The sequence below is a fragment of the Taurulus bubalis genome, assembly GCF_910589615.1.
Source record: "Taurulus bubalis genome assembly, chromosome: 13".
Classification (NCBI taxonomy): Eukaryota; Metazoa; Chordata; class Actinopteri; order Perciformes; family Cottidae; genus Taurulus; species Taurulus bubalis.
The window spans coordinates 15,492,336-15,519,435 of NC_136601.1; the positions used below are offsets into that span (position 1 = coordinate 15,492,336).

Here is a 27,100-nt window from a genome sequence, read left to right on the forward strand (position 1 = left end):
GTGCGTGTGTGTGCGTGTACTTGTGCGTGTGTGTGTGTGTGTGCGTGTTCTAGAGGGTAGGGGGAGGCGGTACTGCAGGACATCAAAGCTCCCCCACAGAAAACCACTAAATCCTGTCTGCGAAGTTCAACGAGAGTGTCAAAGTGTGTTTTTCGTGTCTTGATGTGTAGGTTGAGTTGAATGTGTGTATTGGTGATTCTGCTTCCCACTCCTTTCCCATGTGTTTACCTCACTTCAAGATAAGAGACAGATCACATGGCATGTATACTGACAGCGATATGGACAGGAAGGACAACACAAACAAGAAAAAGAAAAAACTTGAAAGGGAAGACATTTTTTACCATTGTCAAATTTCAAGAGAGAGAGAGTGAGAGGGAAAAAGGCAAAACAGGAGGAGAAATTAATTAATAAGATACAGTGAAGTGGAAAAAAAGGACAGGGAAAGGGAGGAGAAATGGCGGTAACACTTTACAATAACTACACACTATGTTAACCATTGATGCATCGTCTATAAGTCCTTAATAAGTGGTTTGCAATATATATTACTTAATTGGTTTGCAATATATTACTTAATTTACAAATGGGGAATCCATCATTTATAAAGTATGAAAACCCAATCATGAAACGCACAATAGTCAATCTTATTAATCAAGAATAAAACATTTATAACTGTGTTTATGAATTGCATACTAATTAGTTACTAATGAGTGTTCATGTTGGAACAATGATTTATAAATTATGAATTAAGTGTTTACTCATGCTCTACTAATGCTAAATAATGTGTAGTTATAATAAAGTGCTACCGAAATGGCTATTCAGGTATCGTAGCTATGTGCATTGTTTCGATTGGCCATCGGTGACAAAGCGGGCTGTTAGGAAAGGCAAGAGTGCTGCAGCAACAATGTTGTGGTAAATCCTGTAAAATATGATGTGGGCTAAATGCCAAGTGGAGGCCATTGTGCAGTAATCTTCCTGTGGCGAACATGGTGATAGATATAGTGACTAACGGTGATCTGTCTGTCTACTCTCTGTCTCACCCCTTAATGGAGACCTTTAGTAGGTGCAGTGAAGTGTTAATCACACTCTCCATGGATATGAATAGCCACTGCTGGTGAGGGAGTGGCACCTGTGCAGATAAAATATGTTGTGTCTGCTCTAGTATGCGATAAGCATAATTTCTGCAACAGCTATCTGGAAGTGGTGTTGATCGTTCAGTCTTGTCGTTACCAAAGCTCCTGGAGGCATAGCAAGTCTTCGTATTAAGTGGTAGGAAGAGCTGGGAAAGAAGAGTTAGTCCAGGTAATAATAGACACCTTCCTAGCTGCAAGTGTCACAGAGTTGCAAGGAGCACTGTCAGACTGGGAGCTCCAATTTCTGGGTTTTCACATTTTAAAATATTCCCAAGTGTGTTGAGAAAAAGATGTAGAAAAACTGTCCAAAGTCTTATCTAATTTATGTAGCACTCTAGCCAAATTTTATTTGATGACTCAGTTCTGTCTCATCGGCAGCTGAGGGTGTTTTAATGCATATTAAATGAAACCCACGTTCCATGATGAGTTGGTTTTATATCAAAATATTGATATTTGAACACATCTAAATCTACTTCAATCATATTACTACTATGTTTCATTATAATAAAGTAAGCAATCTATATTATACGTGTGAACTGGATTTAAATGGTGGATGGGGTGCCTTCAGCTAATAAAGTGCAGATTAAAAGTAGCAAGGCAGAACTCCTGGTGCCTCTCTTGCTCTTGGGTTTCAGTCTCAACTGTCCCTCCCTTATTCTCTCTTTTAGAGCACTTTGCTTTGAAAGCAGTTAAAATGTCTGTGCCCTTCCTCCTTTTCATGTTTTAGATTTTAATTAAATCTCCTAACACAATATAAAACTATCCAATTAAAAGGTTATAAATGCACAGACCATTGGGTGTTTTCTGTTTTTAGGTGACCCTAAAGATTTAATTTACATGAGTTTTGTTTGTAAACATGAGTTAAAAAAAGCCTATATTTCCTTTTATGGGGCATGTAAACAAACAAAGTTATTATCATTTGTTTATTTTTTAATTAAACATTTTAATTATACCTATAATCTATGTGGTTAAACAAGTATTGTCTTTAATATCACTCTCTTACATTCTGCCTCCTCCAGAGGTGTTAAGTTAAGTGACAGGCCCTGGCTGCATCGTTTACCTGATAGTAATGAGTTTGTGCCTCGCTGACCTCTCGGCCTGCATCACTTACAACACACACACAGACACACACACACACACACACAGACACACACACAGACACACACAAATCTATGCTGGGTGGTTAAGTAATGACACTTGGCGTCGCCCTTAATGATAGACATGCCTGCACAGGTGTTACCAATGAACTCTGTGAGTGTGGGTATCTACATGTGGACATGCACGGGGACGCACACGTCAGTGAGCATGTGGGAGTGTGTGTTTTAAGATGACGAGTCACTGTGCCACATATCTGTCCTCTAGTTTGCAGCGTCTGTGTGTGTGACATGTCCAAGCATTAAAGTACGTGAAGGCACACTAGGTGTGTGTGTGTGTGTGTGTGTGTGTGTGTGTGTGTGTGTGTGTGTGTGTGTGTGTGTGTGTGTGTGTGTGTGTCATTAGAGTAGACCTCTTAGTGCCGGGGTCACCTGGAAGTCAACTGCCCCTAATTGGCCAAACGGTTGTCAAGGAAACGGGCTGGATCAGGCCAGGTGTGAACGGACCCACCCAAGTGTCCATGTCATCTCAGACAAACAAACACTGCTACACTGAAACACACACACACACACACACACACACACACACACACACACACACACACACACACACACACACACACTCATTATGTGTCACTTACTCGCGTACACTTCAGCCTGCCAAGATGGCGAGGGAGTGAGACAAATGTTACAAATGATCCACAGAAACAGAAATACCAGCAGGTAGCTAAACGGACGGACAAGTTGAAAATTGGACACACACACACACAGAGTCTCAGACAGGGTCAAACTGGGAAAACAAAAGAACTCTGTCTTAGTTTGGTGGTTGCTTATTAAGTATATCTTTTTTAATCTGTAAAAGGAGTATCCAAAATGTTGAACTGAAGGTCGCTGAAAGAAAACTTTGCTCTTCCCGTCGTCTCTCATGTCCCTGTTTTCAGGAACTAAAAATATAAGATATTAACAGAAAATGATGTTAACTGTGCCTGTATATTATATTCAGATCCTGAAAACCTAACTTGACTTTATTTTGAGCCTTCTGAACTTTCTGTAAAGCTATTGAGGCTTTACGTCAAAACCACGTCTATGTGTTGATGTCATCAAAGAAATGTGTTCCAGGCGACTTTGGTTAACAAATTAGGATTCGGATTTAAAGGATCACTCCCCTGTAATTTTCCGAAATAGGTTCCTGGAATTTCCAACTTTATGGAGCATTAAGTTATTCCAAATGAGTCCGCTCTTCTTTTAAAAAAACACAGCTATACAGTACATTTGTTTTCTAAGAATCCATGGTTTGCTCTCCCTTCTAAGCTGTCTCTCTCCTCACTTTGCCTCTGTGCTCCCTCGCCCCTCTCCGCTCAGCTTCGTGTCTCTCTCCCTCTGCCTCTTGTCTCTATTTGTAGCATTCCTCAACTCTACCTTTCCCTCGCTGGCTGGGTGTGTCTGCAATTCCATTCTTCATCTGTGTGTGTGTGTGTGGGGGTGTGGGTGTGTGTGTGTGTGTGTGTGTGTGTGTGTGTGTTTGTACAGTCTGTGTGTTCCTCTTTCTCCACAGCGTGCACATCAGCCATCTCATTACGGCTGTCTGTTTTTACATCCCTTTGCCTCATTAGGCACCGCACATAGTCACTGAGGACAGCAGGCCTCAACTCCAGCGCCAATTTACACCCCTCTCTCTCTCTCTCTCTCTCTCTCTCTCTCTCTCTCTCTCTCTCTCTCTCTCTCTCTCTCTCTCTCTCTTTCCTTTGTGTGTGTGTGTGTGTGTGTTTCGCCAGGATAATGCTCTCTGCATTTCCCTTGTCACACATTACCTTGTTTCCTTGCATTAGGCTCTTTCCTTCCTTTGCATCTTTCTTCCTTCATCTCCTCTGCGTCCGTGCTCATGGGAAACTGAGTTCATCGCCCTCTCCTCAACTTCCTTTTCTCTCTTTTTGGGCCTTTTGCTTCACCTCCAGTCTCTCATATCACCATGTTGCTGGTGGGATACTTTGGTCAGATATTTGCACCCTTTACACCAGGTTTATAAATTGTACTACTGGATGTATTCATCGTTAAGTAGTGATTATAAATCAGTTTTAAGCCATTTATAAGTTGTAACTTTTATTAAAAGGGAGTTGTTTGGAATTGATAGATTATTATAAAAACGTATATTTATGTTAACCAGTAGAAATAGTGGTGTATTAGAGAGTGGGGGAAAATAACTTGAGATGAGAATGAATTGGTGGATTACTACCATCACAACCCAGCAACTCAAATCTTGTCCTAATTCATGGCTTATAACTGATCTGTAAAGTATTATTAAGTTAATTACTGTATCAACTATTAATAAAGCTATTAGATACAACTTACAAACCCTCTAAATATTAGTTTCGATATTGTTGTATTTCTTCTGCTGAGACTTGTGTTCCTTCTTGTGTTTTTCTGTGGGACTCCAGGTGAATGAGATCTACCATGACCAGTCTTTGGGAGCAAAGATCAACGTGGTGCTGGTGAGGATTATCATGCTGGGCCAAGGCAAGGTAAGACCTGAGGACTTCTACTCAAACTTCACCTGTGATGCAGTTCCTGAAAAGTGGAGGCCTTGTCTCTCTGTCAGCACTCTCTGATAGGATTGTGCTTCAATCGCTTTAAGTATACTTACAGTAAGCACAGCCAAGTCGCACATACATACAGGCACACACACTCATAAACCAACACACACACACACACACACAATCATCAGCACGCACTGATGCCCGGAGCCTGTTATTCCAGTGGACTGAGCAAAAGAGGAACTAAAAGCATGCTGCATCCCAGGGGAGTGTTTTCAAGTCGCACGCCTTCACAGTTCAGCACCAAAGCACACAGAAACTCTGCCCGTTACGCAATCGGCCTTCCTCCCAGTAGGCTGCTGCACAGAATCATGGGAAGTCCAGGCAAAGATAAACAATCAATGATAGCCCTACCTCATTCATAAACAGAGAGACCAACGATGGGAGTAGCATCCTTTTCTCTTCTTGACTGTAACTCTATCTTCCTGCCTGTGCCAAAGAGAAAAAGAGAGTGGGGTGGAAGAGCGGGGAAAACATAGATAAAGCAAGAGATGGCAGGAATGGAGAAGGGCTGGGATTACCCCACAGGAGGGATTTTATTGCTGGTTAGGTGCTCTGTGATACACTTATGCTGCTGTAGCCTTATCTCTTCCTCTCCTCTCTACATGTCGACCATCCCAGTGGAGCCCTGGGAACACTCACACACACGCACACACACACACACACACACACACACTCCTACATTGGTCATTCTGGGCCAGCCCCTACGCAGTTTCAGCCAAAGCTCTGGCTGTCCATCATCCCCAATTACCGTGGCAACAGAGCTGCACCCAGACAGCCTGCAGATTGGCTATGTGACCCTGAACGCAGGCGCACCCACACACACCCCCACACACACACACACACACACACACACACACATACACACACACACACACACACACACACACACACACACACACACACACACACACCATTCCAGATACATCTCTAAACATAGAAACACACAGAAGCACCTGATGAACATGATATAGCTCACACACGCATGTAGCTACTCTGTCTACGGGGTGTCTGAGCAGAGGCAGGCCATATGTCTTCACTGTAGCACACACACAATACACACACTGTTCCCTGTTTGATTCAGCTGTGCATTGTGAGTGTGTGAAAAACAGTGAGGAAAGGCAGAAAGTGAGGCAAAAAGGAAGCAGTGAAAGACAGACATGGAAAGAGTTGTGCAGCAGAATGCAGGGAGAACGGAACAGAGATCCTAGTGAGGAAGAGAATGAGAGGTGAAGGTGAATGGAAAGACATAGCTGGTATCTGGGTGCTTGTGTGGGTGTCGGTATTGGTCATTTAATCATAGGTAAATATTCTGTAATTGGACATGTTTTTGACTATTAGTGCATAACTCATTAATAGGCATCTCTGTGTTCAGTTTCTTATTCATTATTGAAATTATAGGAGCATTATTGTGTGAGTACTGTGGATCCCTTGGAGTGAGTGTGTGTTGTACACCTCAGCAATTTGCAAGATGTGCTGACAATATATAACATTGTGACACTGCCCCCTACAGGGCTGAATAAAATGTTATGTACAAGAGCTGAAACAAGAAGCAGGTTTAGTTCCCTGTTTTTGTAGAGTCTTTACCCTCTCTTCTCTCTTTCTCTCATTCCAGTCCGTGAGTCTGATTGAACTGGGGAACCCATCTCAGAGTCTGGAGAACGTGTGTCGCTGGGCCTTCCTGCAGCAGAAGCAGGACACGGGGGACGCTGAGTATCACGATCACGCCATCTTCCTCACACGCCAGGAATTTGGCCCCACGGGCATGCAGGGTATTCTAAACTCTTTCTGATTAGCATAGTACATACATCGAAACGGCATGCCCACCGTCTTGAGTACTCATGAGTACACACAGAAAACTCCCCTCTTCCTGCCATCGCCTCATGAAGCTGCATAGTGCACTGTGGGTTTGGTGGTTTTCTGTGCAGCAGAGTGCAGGCTAACAGGAGGGCCCAGGGGAGAGGCCTCTAAAGGCAGTGGCCTAGCTATTCAGAAGCCCTTCAGCTGCCCTTGGGCTCAGCCTTCAGCAGCAGAAAATCAATAGGCAGAGCAGGGCCAGCCACAGTCCCACAATTAAAGGCAGTGCAGGACAGACAAGCACACAGGGAGTTGGAAATTGGCATATGAAGGGGTGGAAGGCGACGGTTTAGGGTTAGGGTGAGACACACAAACATGCACACATTTGTGTGTGTGTTCGGCTATGTGTAAGTAGTATATGTATTAGGCATATCTTTGGAGAGCTAAGTCACAAATTTAAGATAAATGTCAGTATAGTTAACCCGAATCCGTTTCATCTCACAGATGAATGAATGCACATAATTTAAGCAGATGTGTATTTCAGTATATGGAGTTCAAGTAAAGAGTTGCAGAGACGGACTTAAAGCACTATTCAAATATTATTAAATTAAAAAAACAATACAAATCGAATAATTTCACAATCGAAACTTAATATGTTGATTGGGTTGTTACTGATGTGTGTTTTTTGGTGGGTATGGAACATATATCTATCTTCCTTTCTTTATTTAAGAAGTAGTACCATTTTTCTTGGTCTTGACAACAAACTTGGTCTTGACAAAACTTGACATTTTGACGGTAAAGATCAAATAAGTTAAGTTCAAACATTTACTTTTTTTTTAAGCTTTCAGTTCAACACGATAAGTCAACAAATCTTGACGAGTGGGTCTCTCTTCCTGGCTGCCTAGGTTACGCCCCAGTGACGGGCATGTGCCATCCGGTAAGGAGCTGCACTTTGAACCACGAGGACGGTTTCTCCTCCGCCTTTGTGGTGGCACACGAGACCGGACACGTGTAAGTGCATTTGCAATAATTAAGTCCTCAAGCCTGCTCTCACGGTGCAGCAAAAGACAACAAAGCAGTCGCTCATGTGACCGTATTGATTCGTTACAGTGTTGCTCCATCGGTTACTCAGTCAATATCTGATGAGAGAATTGTTTCTGCCTCTCTCCCCTCACTTGTTCTCCTTCTCCTCCCACATGTTCCCAATCTGTCTCCGCTGCTTAATCTCCTCTCTCTCTCTCTCTCTCTCTCTCTCTCTCTCTCTCTCTCCCTCTCCCTCTCCCTCTCTCTCTCTCTCCCTCTCTCTCTCTCTCAGGTTGGGGATGGAGCACGACGGCCAGGGGAACCGCTGTGGAGACGAGGTGCACATGGGCAGCATCATGGCTCCTCTGGTGCAAGCTGCCTTCCACCGTTTCCACTGGTCCAGATGTAGCATGCAAGAGCTGGGACGCTACCTTCAGTGAGACACACACACACACACACCACCTCATATAATGGCATTACATGGGATTTTAAAGGTTGATACTTTCTTCAATGTTTAATAGTGAGTTTGCATCTTGTTGATATTTTCTGTGATTTTGTTATCCTAGAAGTTAGTTTATTGCATGGTGTACGAGTATTACTGCACACAATGGTCTGGTATGGTGGTCCCATATTTAATGTTTTCATGAAACACCATTAAATATATTTTAATGACTTATTTTTGGTAAGTTGGTAACTTCTTCCACACATACTACTCGTAAAACACTTGAATGAAGAAGGGGTTTCAATAATAAGTGTATAAGAGATAAACCGAGTAGTTGATTCATTGATCATCCAAAATGAAAATAATTGTTAGTTGCAGCCCCAATATTCCCAATTTTTTGGCTCCTCTTGCAGATCCTATGACTGTCTCCGTGACGACCCCTTTGACCACAACTGGCCGTCTCTGCCTCAGCTTCCTGGTTTGCACTACTCCATGAATGAGCAGTGTCGCTTTGACTTCGGTGCGAATTACACGATGTGCACCGCGGTAAGAGATCCCCGTCGTGCCGCGGCCCCTTTACTAACACAGCCAGGGTTTACTAACACTAACATACCGACGATAGCGTCTGCAACAGTCACTACATCTCTTGAGAGGAAGCCGTCTTTAAGAGTTGGGGTAAACTCGCTTTGAATTCAGTCCGTTCAGTTTATTCAGAATTTGCTGAATTTTACTGTGAATATCCATTTGTATGGGAACTCTTGAGCTCTGAAGGTTTTCCCTGTGATCGCAGCACTTTCATCATTTATCTCTGATCTACATTGTAATGAAAGAGTCGCACATACGCAGCTATTCACATTCTTCTGATGTCCTCTGCTTTCCTCTCCCGGCCACTGGTGGGATTGACATCTTGCTTTAAAGCAGGTAATTGTCTGTAGTTAATATTAAATACGATTTAAAGATATATTTAATTGAACATAACACACAACCACAGTGCCTTTATATGAGTCACAAACAGTGTCAGCGTCTCTCCAGGCATCTAACCTCCCCGTTGTCATCCTCACCCACTCGTTGACTGTGAAGCCACTGTGGCACACTGTTGCTTGATTGACAAAGGGCTTATTCGGGGGCTTTGCACACATTGCTAGATTACCCTTTATTCTCTTGTCAAACCCATTCCCCTCAGCTACAAAAGGCGGGCCAGTCAGGATCGCAGGTAAGGTAACCCCACCTCCCCGAAGACATGTGGCCCGTCATTTGTTTTCTCAGATTTTCTTTTTCTATTTGTCCTCAGAAGTCGTAATTGTTTGTAATGTTGCTCCTTACTTTTTTTTTTTTTACTGTACTTTGTTTCTCTGTTCTACCCATCGTCATATTTTGGACGTTAGTCTGCAGGATTCTAAAACGCTTATTTCCAGAGACAGTGGCAGTAAAAAGCCTAAAAACACTGTGACTATGCTGGTTCAGTGACTATGGTGCGGTTCAACAGTTGAACCGCACCATATCCTGACTCTTTTCCCGCAAATCTGTGTTAAATCACAGCAGCGCTGGCAGGAAGAGCCTCATTATATTGGAACACTCACGATTATAAATGAGTGGAAAAGGTTGGAAAGATGTCTTTCCCATCCAAGGGGGAAGGGTTGAGCCAGAACAGAGGCTGTTTTTCCATGTTTCACTTCAGCTTTTAGGATCCTCCAGTCTGATGTCATTCGTTATTACCTACCACAGTCTAGCCATTGATTGTTACTCTGACCTGCAAAGGTCCGCGGGGGTCATGGTGGGTATGAAAGTCTGTGGAAAGGAGGGAGGAGTGCACGGCCCCTCAGACACTGGACTGCGGGTCAGTTTTGTGGTATCCACATCAATGGTTCATATCAGAAAAGGAGGAGAATTTGGTCCTTGATCTGTGTCTAGGGGAATTCTAGACGTCAATGAGACCTCACCTTTGGCCTTTCAACCTTTTGCCCTCTGACCTCCCTTGTGACCTAATTAAACCACGGGCTGTCTCTCTCTCTCATCCTTTGGTTTAGTTTGCATGAATGGCTGTGTGTTTCTCAGTGGAGTGTAGTGTACAGTGCAGTGACACAGTGCAGGGTTGATGTTGTTATTGTGGGGTATAATACTGTTGTGGTTATTGTTGTCGTGATATTTCTCTTCTCGTCTCTATTTTTATTTTCAGTGTTTAGTCTCATTCCAGCTGTCTCATGATGGTTGACTTGTATTATTGAAGGCCAGACTTTTGCCCAGTGAGTGTGCTGTGTAGTAGGACTTTTAATTGTAAGAAGAAGTCTCTCTCTCTCTGTGCCCTGCAGTATCGCACGTTTGACCCATGTAAGCAGCTGTGGTGTAGCCACCCAGACAATCCCTTCTTCTGCAAGACCAAGAAAGGGCCACCCATTGATGGCACCATGTGCAGGGATGGGAAGGTATTTATACACCATTGTACATTAACATATATTCTGTTGAAAAACCTGATTTGATGGCAGTGTATCCAAATAGCATCTGTGTCTCTTGCATTATTTTCCTCTTGCAGCACTGCTTTAAAGGTCACTGCATCTGGTTGACACCTGACATCATAAAGCAAGATGGAAACTGGGGGACGTGGAGTGAGTTTGGCCAGTGTTCCCACACCTGCGGTGGAGGAGTGCACTTTCGCACACGCGACTGTGACAATCCTAGGTATGAAACTGTGTTTCCTAGTGTGTGTGTGTGTGTGTGTGTGTGTGTGTGTGTGTTTGTGTTTGTGTGTGTGTGTGTGTGTGTGTGTATATGTAAAACAGTGACATTGCAAGTTTTCATTCTGTGCTTAATTGTGCTCAGTTCAGCTGGTGATAATTTGCTCTATCAACATAGATCAAGATAATTTCTGCAAGAGTTAAATGTATAATTTATAGCCCGAGTTTTTAATTATAATGTGCCCTGTGCACTGCAACCCTCTCAGACCAGCAAACGGGGGCCGTACCTGCATGGGGGCGACTCACCAGTTCCAGATGTGCAACACCAACGAGTGCGAGGATATCTACAGTGACCCTCGAGAGGAGCAATGCCACGCTTGGGACCCCCGCTTTGAAATCCACAGCAACAAGCACCACTGGCTGCCTTATGAACACACAGACCGTGAGTATACACCCGCAGATGGAAAGAGGATGAAGTAGTTTGGTGGAGAAATAAAATAGACACAGAAAGAGGCTGTCAGAACATGGCATGATGCACAATGGAAGTTGTAAATACAAATGAAAGCCAAAAAGAGGAAGCACACACATCATTCTTGAATTTGGAGTGTTTATATATATCTATATATATATATTCATATATATATAGATATATATATATATATAGATATATATATATATATATATATATATATATATATATATATATCTATATATATATATATATATACAGATATATATATCTATATATATATAGATATATATACACATGTACATACAGGTGTTGTTCTGTTATGGTCATTGACATCTGGCTGTCCTGCTGAGTACAGCTTTAAGCTACGACTACGCCCTCCTATAAAACCACGCCATCTCTTTGGAAATCTCTTTAACAACAATCTTCTTTGAACTCTTTTCTCTCTCCACCCATTCCCTGATGTTTTTTGAACTTCATGAACCCTCTCTTCCTACATCGTTTTATCCATCAATGTATCAGTTGGCACATGAAGAAACTATTAGAGGTCTTTACTAAATATCTGAAACCTCTTTACATTATTGAGAAGATTTAAATGTGTGTGTGTGTGTGTGTGTGTGTGTGTGTGTGTGTGTGTGTGTGTGTGTGTGTGTGTGTGTGTGTGTGTGTGTGTGTGTGTGTGTGTGTGTGTGTGTGTGGTTGTCAGACCACCCTGTCTCTAAGTGGAGGTGTCACTGTCTTTCTGGTAGGTATTAAATTATCATCCAACGAAAGGGCAGCCCTGGAGTAAAGTGCTAAGCTGTCTCCATATGTAATTGGAGGTCACGCTACGCACACTCCGCTAAGAGGAACCTTGCTAAATTGTTTTTCTCCATTCTTATCATTCTTAAATGCCATATTTTTCAGCAAGGCTTTCTCAGTCTCAAATTACTTTTCCGTGAGTGTGTGTTAGAGTGCGAGTAGGTCTGTGTGGGTGTGTGTGTGTGGGGATGTGGGGGAGAGGAAAAAAAGTGAACAGGGAGGTGAAATTGAATTCCATCCATGGTCTGTCATCTCCTGAGTTTCAGATAGTGTTAGGAGAGAAAAAGAGTCCGTCTGCTCCGAGGGTAAAATTGTAGTATTTGTTTAGAGACAGTTTTTTTTTTAATCTCTATTTGGTTGTTTTCCGAGTCAACAGATAGACTCTAATATACTCTTAAGCAAAGAAACATGAAACGTAAAGCTGCCCTGTGTGTGTTTGGCTGATCAATCAGCTGTTTAGAGGGATTCATCCAATCGCTATCCTTTGCTCTGTCTATTAGAACTAAATACTCTCCTGTTTTCTCACAGATGTGATCAGATGTCTCCTCATAGAGCAGTGTGCAAAATATGAAATTACCTCCTGAAAACATTTAAGGGCTCTCAAAAATTAAGCTTACTATTTTTTATTCATCCACACAAAATGTATATTCATGTTGAAATGTTAAAAGATGGGGAGCAGCTAGAAAAAATAACTGGCAGCTAATGTACAGCAGATCTTAAATATAAATACAGGTTAGCTAATGGTTAGCTAACCTCTGCAGTTCCGCTACTCTGCTCATTTCAGACTTAGAAAAGTGTGTTTTCTCCAAATATTATAATTCTACAGTAGCACGTCTGCCGCCTGCTTATTAGTGTCAATGCACCATAAAACAAGGTCTCTGGATTATGTCCATGTGTAATAAACGTGATGAAGTGTAAGTGTTCCTTCTCACTGGGATGAACTGCCAGGTTTTGTCTCTGGAGGCTCATGTAGTTGTGTTATGAGTCACACAGACAGACACAATGAGACAGAGCGCCGCGCTGACTCACAAATAGCTCATTCAGAAAAATAAAAAATAATCCCATGTTAGTTGTGAAGATGAAATCATAAAAATGTCTCTCAAATGTGCCAATTGGGTCATGTTTGTGTTTGTTTCATAGCTAACAAACGCTGCCACCTGCATTGCCAATCCAAGGAGTCCCGAGACGTGGTCTTCATGCAGAGAGTGGTCCTGGACGGCACCCGCTGCTCATACAAGGACCCGCACAGTGTGTGCGTGCGTGGGGAGTGTGAGGTGAGTGACATTATGTGTGTGTGTGAGAGCGAGACAGCTGCTGCGCTGTGGTCAGATCGGCATGTGTTCAACTTTCCATATCCTCATGAACAGAAAGTGGGCTGCGACGGTGTGGTTGGCTCCTCAAAGCAGGAGGACAAGTGTGGAGTGTGTGAAGGAGACAACTCCAGCTGCAAAACCTTCAAAGACACCATCACGCGTACTGCCAAGAAACAAGGTGAACACACACACTGGCAGTGACAATCCTGATCTCAATGTAGCACAGACATGACATCAGATGTAGCAGCTGTCTATCATGCTGGTTAATAGGACAAATAGTTATCCAGTGTTCCTTTACAGTGTGCACAGCATTTTTAGTTATATTCAGCTAAACATCGCCCTCTAGAGGAAGATTAGCAGCAATGTCCAGTTCAAGCACTGGCAAGAAGTTACGTCAAACCCCACTCTATGAGCGAATGTTTATTAGTATATTTTCTGGCCTTTGACATAAGAGCAGACCTACATTACAGCACTGAAATTTCACAGAACTTGTATAATGTTTCATATAGTAATTTGGATGAAAATATGTAAGACTGTAAGGGCTTTAACTAGTGAAATTCATTGGGAAACTGTAACATTTGTATGATGTCAGCGTTACAAAACCGGTGTCTGCTTCATTTCAGGTTTCCTCAAAGTTCTTGAAATCCCCCGAGGAGCAAGACACTTACTGATCCAAGAGCTGAAAGCAACCTCACACACATTAGGTATTTTACATTGTATATTGTTGGTATTTCCTGCGTGTTTGTATAGTATTGTGTTGTATACTTGTGTGGTACTAGTGTAATCAATGAAAATTCTCACCCATCGACAGCTGTAAAGAACGTGGCATCAGGACTGTTCTTCTTGAACGGTGAAAACGATTACCCAGAATCCCACTCGATGATAGAAAAGGGCGTGGAGTGGGAATATGAGAATGACAACGACAAGGAGACACTTCAGACCACTGGCCCTCTCAGACATGGAATTCTGATCATGGTACACGTTGAAATAGTGAAAATAGTGTATACTCTGGTCATACACACGCATACCAAACAATCCAAATTCCACAATTCATATATATATATATGTCTAGAATTATGTCCTTTATCAAAAGTGTTCATTGGGTTTTGTCACTTCTTTCTCTTTGTAGATGAAATTGCATGGAGATGAGGATGTGAATTTGTCATATAAATACATGATGAACATGGACAGTGACTCTGCCATTCAGAACAACATGCTGGTAGAGGACAGTGCCTATGAGTGGGCTCCGAAAAGATGGTCCTACTGCTCCAAGGGCTGTGGCGGAGGTACAGTAGAGCAAAGGATAATACTTGCTGTGAAACCGTTGAGATCAACGATAAGGAATGTCTTTATGTTTCTGGTGCTTACATTTGTAAAATCCTTCATTCCCTCTAGCTGTAGGGAAGCAGTACCTGCGATATGGATGCAGAAGAAAAGTTGACAGTAAGATGGTCCAAAAGAGCTTCTGTAACAAATCCAACATGAAACCGAGAGGAGACACCAGAGACTGCAACCACAAGCCCTGCCCACCACCCATGTATGCGTTGTATTATATGTTTTCAACTGAATAGAAATAGCAAAACTGTGATAGAGACAACTTTAGGCTGTTTCTACATTCAGAAGGCCTTGTCTTTCCTCCTCTTTCATAGTTTACTTCAGAATGTTGACATGTTGAATGCCATCAGACCTCTTGTCTCCCTCTCTCTGCCCCGTGGTGTCCTCTAGTTGGGTGACAGGGGAGTGGCAGAACTGCAGCAAAACATGTGGAAAGACAGGGATGCAAATCCGCTCAGTCAGCTGTTTCCAGCCGTCAGATGACAACACCACACACTCCATCCACAATAAGCACTGCAACGACGACCGGCCCGAGACTCGCAGGCCCTGCAACCGACACCCCTGCCCGACCCAGTGGAGAGTTGGACCGTGGTCGCAGGTACTGAATGTAGAGAAACAGGAATCAAACGTTTGGCCCATTTAAGGTTTTGGAGGGAAAATACCTAACACTGATATTTTTGTATTGAAGCCCAACAGCTGGTATTTTTGTGAGACTTAGTGGTTTAAATATCGGACTTCCCCAGAACTGTATTCTTGGCAGGGTTGAAAAGTCTCTGAGAAACCGATGATGTAATCTTCACTATTAATTCTTATGTATAAACCAAGGGAAATGATTAAAAAGACACATGTCATGATGATCATGTACATTAAATGTGCATGTTCTGATTTGATGTACATATATACCAAGTGTTGTGTTCTAAAGTGCTTGTTGGGGATGTCCTGTCTCTCCAGTGCTCAGTGTCGTGTGGTAACGGGACCCAGCAGAGGCAGGCTTTGTGCCACACCAGGGACAACACCATCGGCCTGTGTCTGGACAGTAAGCCCGACACCATCAGAGTCTGTCGCCTGGATCCATGTCCCAGTGAGTGTTAAGGAGCCTCCAGTTAAAATTATTTCATTCAATTGTCTTAAGAATTTCACTTTTATTAAAATGTTGATCTTACTTTCAAAACAAAGGACAATAAACAAGCAGTCAAACAATCATAAATTTTAAACAAACTCTTATGTGAACTAAACTTATTTAGAGTTTAGTTTTTTTCCTCAGATAATCTGGCTCAAAAACACTTTTCTTGCCGTATTTGTTGACAACATCCCCATGTTGCCAGATCTCAGCAGTTACTTGAAATAAATTGTACATATTCTTAAATGCGTAGACAAAAACAGTCCCAGATATCAGTGTAGAAAAGAGATGCTGGGAAAGGTGATTACAATAACTATTCAAAGACTTCCCCTCCCACCTTAACCGCTGCATCCCTCTCTCCCTTCGCTTCTCCGCAGAGGGCTCGCCAGACCTCAACAAGAACGGCAACATCCTGATCCAGTGGCTGTCTCGCCCCAACACCAACTACCCGAAGATCTCCTCACGTAAAACCTCCCTCTATAGTTCCCAGCCTGGCCTCCACAGCGGCAGCCGCAGCTGCATGTTTGTCCTCTGCTGGGCCCTGCCCATCTCTGTCCTCCTGTCTCTGCAGGGCCGGCCCCGGCTGGCCCCCTGACCTTCCCCACGGCCCGTGCCTGTGCCCACGCCTGTGAGCGAGCGGCAAAGCTTTCGCTTCTCTTTTGGGGGAGGGGGGGATGTTGCCTCTCTCTCTGTGTGTCTGAGACGACTCTGACTGGGGGGAGGTCTCTGGCTCCTGTGTGTGCTAGTTGGTTCTCTCTTGCTCTGTCTCTCTCTCTCTCTCTATCTCTCTCTCCTTTGTGGAGCATTGTGTTGTAACCGCTGGCCAGTCGAAAACTCAAAAGATCAACAAAAAAATTGATGTGAAAAGGATTCGAAGTGGCAAGGCGAACAGGTTTTCATGGGCACCTCCCGAGACGTGTCGAGGAGCCGTTCATGTGTGAGGGGACCCACTCTGCATTTGGCGGCCATGTTTTGCGCGAGCTAGCTGCGTGTTGTCATGGGTTACCACTCCTGAGATGCAGCTGCGCTTTTTTCTTTTTCTAGCGCACTGTCATTGTGGGGAGAAACAGGTGTGAAAATAAACAGAAAAGGTATATAAATATCTATATAGAAAAAAAAGTGATTAAAAAAAAAATATGAAAGCTTTATTGTGAATGTGATCTTGTCACAATGAGGACATCTTTGCTAAAGTGCTCATCTGACATCCTGGTTCCATTCGAGGACGAGAATGGCGTCTCATTCTACGTTCCATTCTCAGATTGACAGGAACTCAGCACAGGACAGGAAGTGACAAAAGTAAACCTTCTGATTTTGGAGGGAGGAAACTGTGAGGTGAAGGATCTTGAAGAAAGGCTAATTAAAAAAAAAACACACACAAAAAACAGGGTAGTCTGACCGCTTGAGGTTGCTTCCCATTTCACCTCATCATCAGCCATCCTCTCTTTGACTGTTATACTAAAGTTCAATAAATGCAGCTTATTTGTGCTTGCAGACTTTAAACAAATACATCTATAAATATATTTGTATTTATATATACCTATAAATCTAAATCTATATGAGTAACAATAATATTAATAACGTTTTACCATGAATAAGCTGTAGCTTATTTGCCTAAAACCTTTGGACTGCTATTGATCGCTTAGATCCTTGACTGTTATGTGTATTTTTTTATTGATTTTACATTAATACAGATGAATATTTAATAAAGGTAAAATGTTTTGGGGGAAGGGGTTAGACCTATATTATGCAGGACTTGGTCAGTTAGTTGCCTCTCCATTCTCTCAGATGGATCAGTGGTTTACTGTCGCTTCTTGTTTTCTTTAAGGATAGGATCCCATTTTGTCATGCACATTTGCATCCATCACCCCTGTATGCATGTGTGTGAGTGTGTTGTTGTATCTCTGTGTGTGCATGTGTGTCTTGTGTTTAGATGAGCGAGTCAACAAATGTGATTGAATACCGATATACTAGTTTTGTCAGTCAAAGTCTGTCTGATTGTGTGTGTGTGTGTGTGTGTGTGTGTGTGTGTGTGTGTGTGTGTGTGTGTGTGTGTGTGTGTGTGTGTAGGAAGGAAGCTTCATCATTCGGGCTTTTACACATTGCGATCAGATACAGAAATACCTCATAAACTTTGATTTGAGAGCGTCCGATGATCATTTTATGTTGATGAACATTTTCCACATGAACAATGCCTTATCTTGGATTGAATGTAATGGCATTTATCTGTGAAAGAGATGGCTTTACTCATTCAAAGTTTCACTCGGAATAGAGGCAGCTTCAAACCAACTTAACAAACTCACACCCGCCAACCATCAAACCTACCAAGGTGATGTTGGACCAATGTCCGACTACTGGGAAGGGTTTACAAAGGGCCTAGGGTATCGACACATATGGCATCTAGAAAAAAGAAAAAAAAACACTTCAGACTTGTCATTGTATTGTGATCACTTATTTCTGTTGTGACTATGTAGCGAGCTATCCAAGGTTTCCTTCTGCTGGAGTTGGACTGTATGAGACCAAGCCAGACCTAGCAGTGCGACTGTATATAACATTGGTGTTGACTGTATTTAATAATGTTCATGACTGTTATCTTCTTCTATAATATTCTATACTATGGGTAACTGTTTTGTGGCTTCACTGGCCTGCTGCGTGGGGCTGGCTAACGTTTGGCTAACGTTGAAGAAACATTCAGATGGACTACGTGCACTGCGTCTATATGCACTTTGATTTATCAGGGAAATTTTATTAATGTTTTGTAAATGTTTCATATGACACTTAATGTGCCATTCCAGTTTTTACATCATCATGGAAATTATGTAATTCATTTAAAAAGCAAATATCATTTATGTACTTCATGTTTTTTTTTCAATCGATAAACAGATTGACTGGTTAATTTCCAAGTAATGAAGTGTTTTACCAAAGTGACTGTGAACTTGTAACTTTCGATACAGTTGAATTATTTTTCTTAAGAAAAGAATATATCTATATATTGAGCAGGGGGGGGCGTACATCTCATTGTTTCAGTTACTGTCATTCTCAACAGCAAAGTTGTATCAATAAAAATGTTTTGAAAAGTGTGATCTTTCTCTCACCAGAAATGTTCACTGGCCAGATCCTTTGTCAGAGAGAATGTCAAACATTGCCAGTAGAACACAGTTTTTACTGGCATGGTACAAAAAGGGTTCTAGTCAAGTGGTAGAGGATTACAATTTAACAACTGAAAAATTATCAAAATTAGAAAAACTCCTGACCTGGAGACCTGAGAGTTATATTTACAACACAAGACTTGTGACCCTTCTTTTTCCATTTCAGTTACTCTGGACTAATCTCATGACTGCTCTTGATGTTTGGGTTTTTCTCCTCTTCCTTTCTGCACCATCTGCTAATGGTCTGGCTTTTCTACTGTACTCTGCATGGAACCAACACACACACACTCACACGTATGCATGTACTTTTTTTATATTTACGAACATACACACAAAGACTAATGCTAACACACTTATTGTTGCACATTGCACATTCTGTCACATACAAATAAATATTCCAGCAATCTTATACATAACACTCACCTCTTCATCATCTCTCCCGCCAGCTGCACCCAGTCTCAGTTCTCTATTCTCTCCTCCACAGGCCAGCGTTGTCATGGAGACCGCTCTGTGTTCTGTCGTATGGAGGCGCTGAAACGCCACTGCCCTCTACCGGAGTACCAGCGCATGTGCTGCAAGTCCTGCAGCAATGTCACCATTACAGTGCCTCCACCCAACTCCAAATTCACATCCATCCCACCCAGTGCTTCTCCACCCACCTTCAGCTCAGGCGTCAACACCATCCGACCCACCAGAGCTGTCGTCACCACCATTTCAGCTTCTACCATCAATCCCTGGACCACCACTCATCCTCCTACCTCGACCACTGCTGCTCCTCATTCCACCCCTTCCCAACTAAGTGCTACACAAATGATCCCCACTCATCCTCCAGCAGCCACCAGTGCTCCTGTCCTCTCCACTACATTTTCCATGGCTACGACCTTAGTTATCACAACTTCTCCCAGTGTAACTGGTCATCCCCTATTACAGAGCACTACAAATAGTCCAGCAACATCTGTTATAACTGCCACAAACCTTCTAGCATCAACCAGTTCAACGATGACGAATCCAGCAGAAAGCAGTACAAAAACAGACGCTACACAAAAATCCAAGTCCAAAATAATTCCGCCAAAGAAAAAGCCCAAAAAGGTGATTCCACCAAAGGTCAATCCAAAAAAGAATACTGCACAAAAAAATACTACAAGAAAAGATGTTCCACCAAAGATCAACCCCAAAAAGAAAACAAGTGATATTTCAAAAAAGAAAACCACATGGAACAGCAATCCCCCCAAAAATAGACCAGAAAAAAACACTCCCAAAAAGAGTACTTCACCAAACACTACTCCCAAACAGACTGCTACACCAATCACTACTCCCAAAAATATTACTCCACCTAACACTACTCCCAAAAATATTACTCCACCAAAGACGACTCCCAAACAGACTACTTCACCAAACACTACTCCCAAAAAGACTACTCCACCAAAGACGACTCCCAAACGGACTACTCCGGAAAAGACTGTTGCATTAAACAATACTTCGCCAAATACTTCTCAACCAAACACTACTCCCAAAAAGACTTCTCCACCAAACACTCCTAAAAAGATTCCCCCTGTAAAGACCGCTCTCAAAAAGACTCCTCCAGTGAAAAAAACTTCGGAGAAAAAACCCAAACCCACGATTAAAAAGAAGGCTCCTCCAAAGGCCAATCCCAAAAAAAAGATTCAGCCAACGAAAAAAGTTACAAAGAAAAAACAAACAAAGACAAAGCCTCAAAATACCCCAAAACTGGGTCCCAAAAAAGCCATACTCTTTCAGGCCAAAGTTAATCAGAATAAGACTAAGAGTAACCCAAAAAAGACAAGACTTAAAACACTTACAACTTCCTATTATACCACAGCCCCCACTCCACATACAAGTCCAGAACAACTGAGGGAGTTCTTTTCTTTCACTGTCTCATCCAGCACCAGTGTATATGCAACAGCTGCAGGCATACCGTTGCCCGAGTCCAGAATCAATGCAACTAACATCAATAACAGAACAGCAACTATAGATGAAACTCCTCTGTGGTATCATGATACTTCAACGACAACACCCAGCACTTTTGGTGACTTCATAAGCCAGACTGGATCCACTCATTTTGAAGAAGTCAACATGCCGAGTGGAACCATGCAGTATAGTGATGTCACAATGACCAGCAGCGGCGATGTCACAATAACCAGCGGAACCATTCTCAGTGACGATGAGATCCCAGTGTCCTACAGAAACGTGGCCGTGGTCAGTGACACCATGGTGCTGGCCGACGGCCTCACCATGGTGATCCCAACTATCAATAGTGAAGATATGACGGACCTCGCTTCCTCTCCCTGGCTGGACCTGTCTGAGTATATCCCTGTGACCATCCATGTTCCCACAACGACCTCAGACCCTGCCACGACCTCACCTCCTACCACCATTACCACAACAACAGACAAACCAGCCATCACAACCATCACCAGACCTCAGCGAAGACCAGAGGAGAACAGGGAGAACAACTCCATCGACGTCATATACAACAGGATCATTGGCGTAGACAATGACATCTCCCAGAACAATCTGATCCCAAAGCGCCGAGTCAACCTCCGAGAGAGAACCAAGAACAAGCGCATTCAGGAGCTTCTGGAGGAGAAGAGGAACTTTCTCCTCCGGATGAAGAGAGGCCATGCAGCATGATAGACCAAGCCTTCTCATTTCTCTTATAGAGATGAACTTTTTTTTATAGACTTTTTAAAATGACAAAAAAACGACCATGGCCTGTCCACACACAAAAAACTCTGTCATATCACTATCAGGACTGTTGCAGAGAGAGAATATTATCGCCAAATGTTTGAACAGTTACTTTGTAAAAAGAAAAGCCCTTTAGAGTGCAGATTTGAAGCAAATCGCCAAGTCTGTGCCAATACAACAATGAGAAACAGAGGGGATGGGAAGTGCATATCCAGTTTGCCAGTTTGGACAGCACTACACAAATCCAAGCTTTCATCCCTCTAAAGCACAGAGACAGATTAATCAATGATGTAAAGATGAGCTACGATGTTGTTTGTAAAATGGTATTATCCCTACCACCAGCAAAATCTACCACCTAGAAATCTCCACATGAAATTACAGCCCAGGACTGCAGCTCGTTTCCCCACAAACAGATATATCTCATTCCCTCTTGGTAAGTCCATTTTTCCTTTTGGTTTGATTGAATTGTGCAAATCTAGTAAAGTTTACACTGCTTGGACTGTTTCCAAAGCAAATGCCAGTCTGACTACGTCGGGCCTCTCATCCCTCAGGAAGTTAAGACGCAGCATGTTGAGAAACATAGCCAAACATTTGGTGCTCCCTGAATTTTGATGATATATTTTGATATCTCATTAAGCTAGGTGAAAAAACAAATATAAGTGAAGAGGAAAAAATATATCGATTGCATTTTTCTTTTTCTTTTTTTACGGTCAGTCAAGTATGGTGCTTTTTATGTCAGTGTTGCAAAAAGCAGTGTCCCTTGTGCATTTATTTATGTAAAAAAAAAAAAAAATACACAAGCCTGTTTGTTTTATCTGTATCCAAATATAAGCTTTGGGGCCAGTTTGTTTTCTTTCGTAATTTTTTTTGTTATTGGTACATCTCAACTTTGCAGCAGCTGCAAACGCATCAGTGGATCTTTCTGTACGATATCTGTACATAATAAAAAGAGCTTAATGTTTAATATTTATTAAAGTTTAAGTGCCTGTGGTATTTTGCAAACTGTCAGTGTTGTGTGCTTTTTTGTTCCAGTAACATCCAGTAATATCATGCTTCCCTTCTTTATCTTTTTGGCTGCAACCAGTAGTTGTTATGCCAGAATCCTGATAAACAAAACTATTGAGCCTCTGCTGCACCGGATTTGGGTTAACTGATTGATGATACAGCACAGGGTCAGGTTAAGCAACAATCTCCTTGAATTATCAATGTTTAGAAATGTTTCTTCAACTGACATTTTACTCCCAATTGCACATTAGTGTGATATTTTAAACATGGGGGAGACATAGCACATGTTAGCAATGTTCCCTTTGTTCATATTTGTGCTCAAACCTTTTTTTTTTTGCCTTTTGAAAAATCTGAATCAGAGTATTAGGTTCAGCATTGCTTTACAGAATTCCAAACTTCAGTAGAGTCGTTCTCACCGTGGGATTGAAAATGTGGCCAAATAAATTTTCTCTCTCTCTCTCTCTCTCTCTCTCTCTCTCTCTCTCTCTCTCTCTCTCTCTCTCTCTCTCTCAGCAGAAATTAGCTGTAAATGCATTTGACGTGATTAAAAGCTGCACCATTACTTTGCACTCACTCTCTTGCTCGACGGTTTGGCTAAACATCTAACTTTGCATCTGGTTACACTCTCAGATTGATTTTGTGAAACTTGATTAGTCATTCCATTCAAACTCTGCACTAAACAAATAATACTATTAATATTTGTTTGTAGCAGTCTTCTGATATGTCACATTATGGAAACATGATGCATTCATTTGATCCAGTTGGTCCAGTTTTTTTGAAGGTTTCCTTGTTAATTCAGAGAAACAAGAGCAGATTGTTTCATGAAAACAGTTTTTAGAACATCCAAGATTATGATCTTGTTATTTAATTAATTAAAGCATGGCAATTATTTTTGTTATGCTTCAACACTTTGAGATAAGTTTTTTTCATTATTTCCTGTTAACATCTTTCATAAACCAATCAGTTATTTGGGGGTTTTGTCTTCTTTTTCCTTTTAGCCATTTTCCAAAGCTGACTTCATCCGGCCTCTGTAAAGAGGCTCCACCACTCTTTGTTACACACACTTTAATACCAACTGGGGTCCCCATATACTTTTGTCATACCTCACAGATACAATATTCCATCAACCCAATTTTGTATGATTTTGTCAATCAATTTGTTTACATTAACGTTGTATATATTGTTTACATTTAGTGTTTTTCAAGAATATAAAATGTATTGGGATCCAGGTATCCCTGTCAAAAGGGATTCCTCCTAATATGCTAATTGACAAACTTTTCTAAGATTTCAGGTGGCATTAATAACATAACTAATACGGTTTTGGAAGAAAAAAGTCAACGTTTTTTCTATTCCCGGGGTCCCCAGTCGATAGTCCTTTAATGTTGAATAAGTTGGTAGTTGAAGGTTTCATTGTACAGCAAATAATGGATTGCATGGATGCAATAATGCTCACCTTCAGTCATCATTGTATCTCATAAAAGAAAAAACACACAAATAATACTAATGTCTAACATTTACATCCTCACAAGTTCAGTTGATACATTTCTGTGGTTTGAGGGAAACTTGAGAGAAAGTAGAGAGACATAAGTGTGAACAGCAAGGGGATAATAATCAATATTTGTTTGTTTCCTTTAGACACTGGTTCAACAGGCGGCGTCTTTGAGAGAAAACTAACAAGTTCAAGGTCGGTCTCCTGACTTGTTGCGGATTGGTTCTCATGATAAAGGTGCACGGGGTCAATGAAACAGTAACAGTGCCACCTTTCAGTCTCATGGAATCAAACAGCCCACCAAGAAAAATTATCTAAATTTTCTTGAGATTGTTTCTCACTAGGGCTGATCCAATTGCGCTTATTTTTAGTTTTCAGTTTTGTTCCAATGGATGGATCAAAGCTCCAAACAAGTCTTGACAAAATTGTAATGACAAAAATTGAACACATTAAGTTTCGTGAATCAAGATGTATTGCATGTGATTCCATTTACTGTAACTGCATTATATTTGTTCTTGTTAATTTGTGCACCCCCTGTGATTACAATTTTTCCCAAGAAAAGAAGAGGCGGCCATCTCTCTGAGGAAACTCCCCTCTCAGCCCTTCAGAGGACGACTATGATAATGTATAATAACCATCAGGCTTAACAACCAGAGCCAAATGGATCCATCCTTCAACTGAAAGTGTCCAACTCTCTCCGTACCTGCTGAAGATTTTATCAACCAGATAAAAAAGGAGAATTTTATAATTACTGAAAAGTCATCGTGTGGCTTTGGTGACTTCAATGACACATTATTGGTTTATTGTTTGTTTCCACAAGTAAGCCCATTGACCACAAATGTAATGCAGCTCGAAAATATGACATCTACACAGCACACACATTCAGTTCAATAGGCTCCGGTTGGTGTTCAGCTGAGAGCCGCGAGAAAACAACTTGACCCATTTTTAAACTCTTTAATATGCCTGCTGATAAAAACAAATATGTCCTTGAAACACACTGGAGTTTAAACAGACTGGAGTTTAATCTTGTTTTTGTTGCTTCTTTCACAAATTTAAATCCTGCTGTTTTACTTCCAGCTGAAGGCTTGTTGATGTCGTGTCTCGTGTTTGTCATTAGCAGAACGCTCATTGAATGCAGTCAGTGTGCTGTCTGAGGGCTGGCAAAGTGTAACTGCTCAACATGCCAGTGGGTGTGTGTGTGAGTGTGTGTGTGTGTGTGTGTGTGTGTGTGTGTGTGTGTGTGTGTGTGTGTGTGTGTGTGTCAAATTTAGACAGCTCGGCGGTTCAATCCCCGTTTCCTTTAGTCCTTGTCATGGTCCTTGAGCAAGACACTTAAACCCAAATTGCTCCTGGAGGCTGTTCAATCAGTGAATGAATGTTGAGATTCATTGAGTTTAATTCATGAATGAACCACTGTGATATTATTACAAACAATAAGCTCTTTTTTACAAAGACAATGGCTGAATCTCCCAAAATGCCATCACAACGATGTGACAAACAATGTTTGAGAAACAAGCTTCTCAATGGAAAGTAAATCAATACAGTTTTACGGTAATCCAAATCCAAGCATGGGAAATCATTTTAAAAAGCCTTGCCTCCTTCCAACCACCTGCCATCCCATTGTTATTGTCAAATCGTTCTCTTAAGCAAGACACAAATAACAGCCAATTTCACCATAAAGTTGCCCAGTGGACAGTCTTTATGTTCATGTAACTATTGTTCAGCCTAACCCAAATCCTCAAAAAATGTGTTATTCTTCAAAGTGTCCAGTTCAATATAAGCTTGTGAAATACCTGCTTTATTATTCATTACTTTTGAATGTGCCGTTACCCAGAAATTGTGTGGGATTTAAGTCTTAGTTTATTTGAATTGCAGCCTACTGTGACACACACACACACACACACACACACACACACACACACACACACACACACACACACATAAAACATGTGCAAAGCTCTCACATGCATATCAAATTATTATACATGTAACATGCTTTATACAATTAATGTCAAACATGTTTACAAAAGCACCACCATATGTATAATACACACAATACATTCAGTCATTATTTATAAATAGCATGTCTCAAAATAAACCCCCATCTCTTTTCCACCCTATCTTTTATGTTTGTTCTCCTCTCTGTCTCTTTCGCTCTCTCTACGTCTTAGTCATCTCTCTCTCTCTCTCCTGCCTCTGTTTTTCTCTCTCCATCAATACAGTCGGCCAATGACAGTGCTTGGGCTAAGGCAATGGATGGCGAGTCTATTTTTAGAACCAGGGAAGGAGGGCAAACAAGAAGTAAGCTTGGGAGAAAGAGGGAGGGAGGAGGAGTGATGTGAGGAGACGATAAATCTGCAGTCTGCTGCTGCCTCTGGTCAGAGACAGCTGGAGCGACAGAGAAGCAGCAACACTGGCTGGAGATACAGCATCGTAAATAAAAACCATATCCAGCTGCTAAAAGGCTGCTGACTGATATTAGAGCAGAGAAAAGAAGAGCAGACCGACTGGACCAGACAAGGCATAAGGTGAGTGAGAGAGCAAATTGTGCTGAAGATCCTGACATAATTTCTGAAAATGCACAAGCTGAAAATACACAGTGTGTCTATTCTGTGCTTCGGCACAGCGCTGCTGCCTTGGAACCATTTTTAGCTCTTGTATACCGAAGGTGTGGTCTAAATTTAGCAATGGTTACACCTTGGAAGAAGCTGGGAGAGGCTCGCATTTTGGTCGGGCTTTCACTATTTTTGGCATCATGGTTAAGACGAAAATATATTGTGGGCTACACTCAAGGTTTTAACAATATGGGGTTACATCAAATATAAGCTGACACATTCTGTGGCTTTACATGACTGAAATGGAATCTAAAAGAGTCATCTATTTATGTTGCCTCTTGCTGGGATTGTTTGTATTTTGGGCTGTTTACACTGCAACTCCAGAGTAAGCAGGGGATGGGGAAGAGGAAGA

At 41.9% G+C, this 27,100-nt stretch overlaps 1 protein-coding gene across 1 annotated transcript in view; it reads left to right on the forward strand.

The window, feature by feature from the left end:
- The window catches only part of LOC306746285 (A disintegrin and metalloproteinase with thrombospondin motifs 2-like), a gene marked incomplete at its 5' end in the record, with an annotated part of 105,295 nt that extends 82,663 nt beyond the window's left edge, over positions 1–22,632 (forward strand). The window contains 19 exons of the mRNA XM_079229182.1: positions 4,660–4,743; positions 6,431–6,587; positions 7,518–7,623; positions 7,928–8,071; positions 8,491–8,623; positions 9,261–9,290; positions 10,387–10,500; positions 10,608–10,753; positions 11,016–11,191; positions 13,160–13,293; positions 13,387–13,510; positions 13,956–14,036; positions 14,144–14,307; positions 14,462–14,618; positions 14,734–14,869; positions 15,058–15,265; positions 15,619–15,748; positions 16,165–16,251; positions 19,418–22,632. Coding sequence (XP_079085308.1) covers positions 4,660–4,743; positions 6,431–6,587; positions 7,518–7,623; positions 7,928–8,071; positions 8,491–8,623; positions 9,261–9,290; positions 10,387–10,500; positions 10,608–10,753; positions 11,016–11,191; positions 13,160–13,293; positions 13,387–13,510; positions 13,956–14,036; positions 14,144–14,307; positions 14,462–14,618; positions 14,734–14,869; positions 15,058–15,265; positions 15,619–15,748; positions 16,165–16,251; positions 19,418–21,585 — 4,479 coding nt within the window. The 3' untranslated portion in view covers positions 21,586–22,632. The remainder of the gene's footprint in view (positions 1–4,659; positions 4,744–6,430; positions 6,588–7,517; positions 7,624–7,927; positions 8,072–8,490; positions 8,624–9,260; positions 9,291–10,386; positions 10,501–10,607; positions 10,754–11,015; positions 11,192–13,159; positions 13,294–13,386; positions 13,511–13,955; positions 14,037–14,143; positions 14,308–14,461; positions 14,619–14,733; positions 14,870–15,057; positions 15,266–15,618; positions 15,749–16,164; positions 16,252–19,417) is intronic.
- Positions 22,633–27,100: the final 4,468 nt, after the last annotated feature.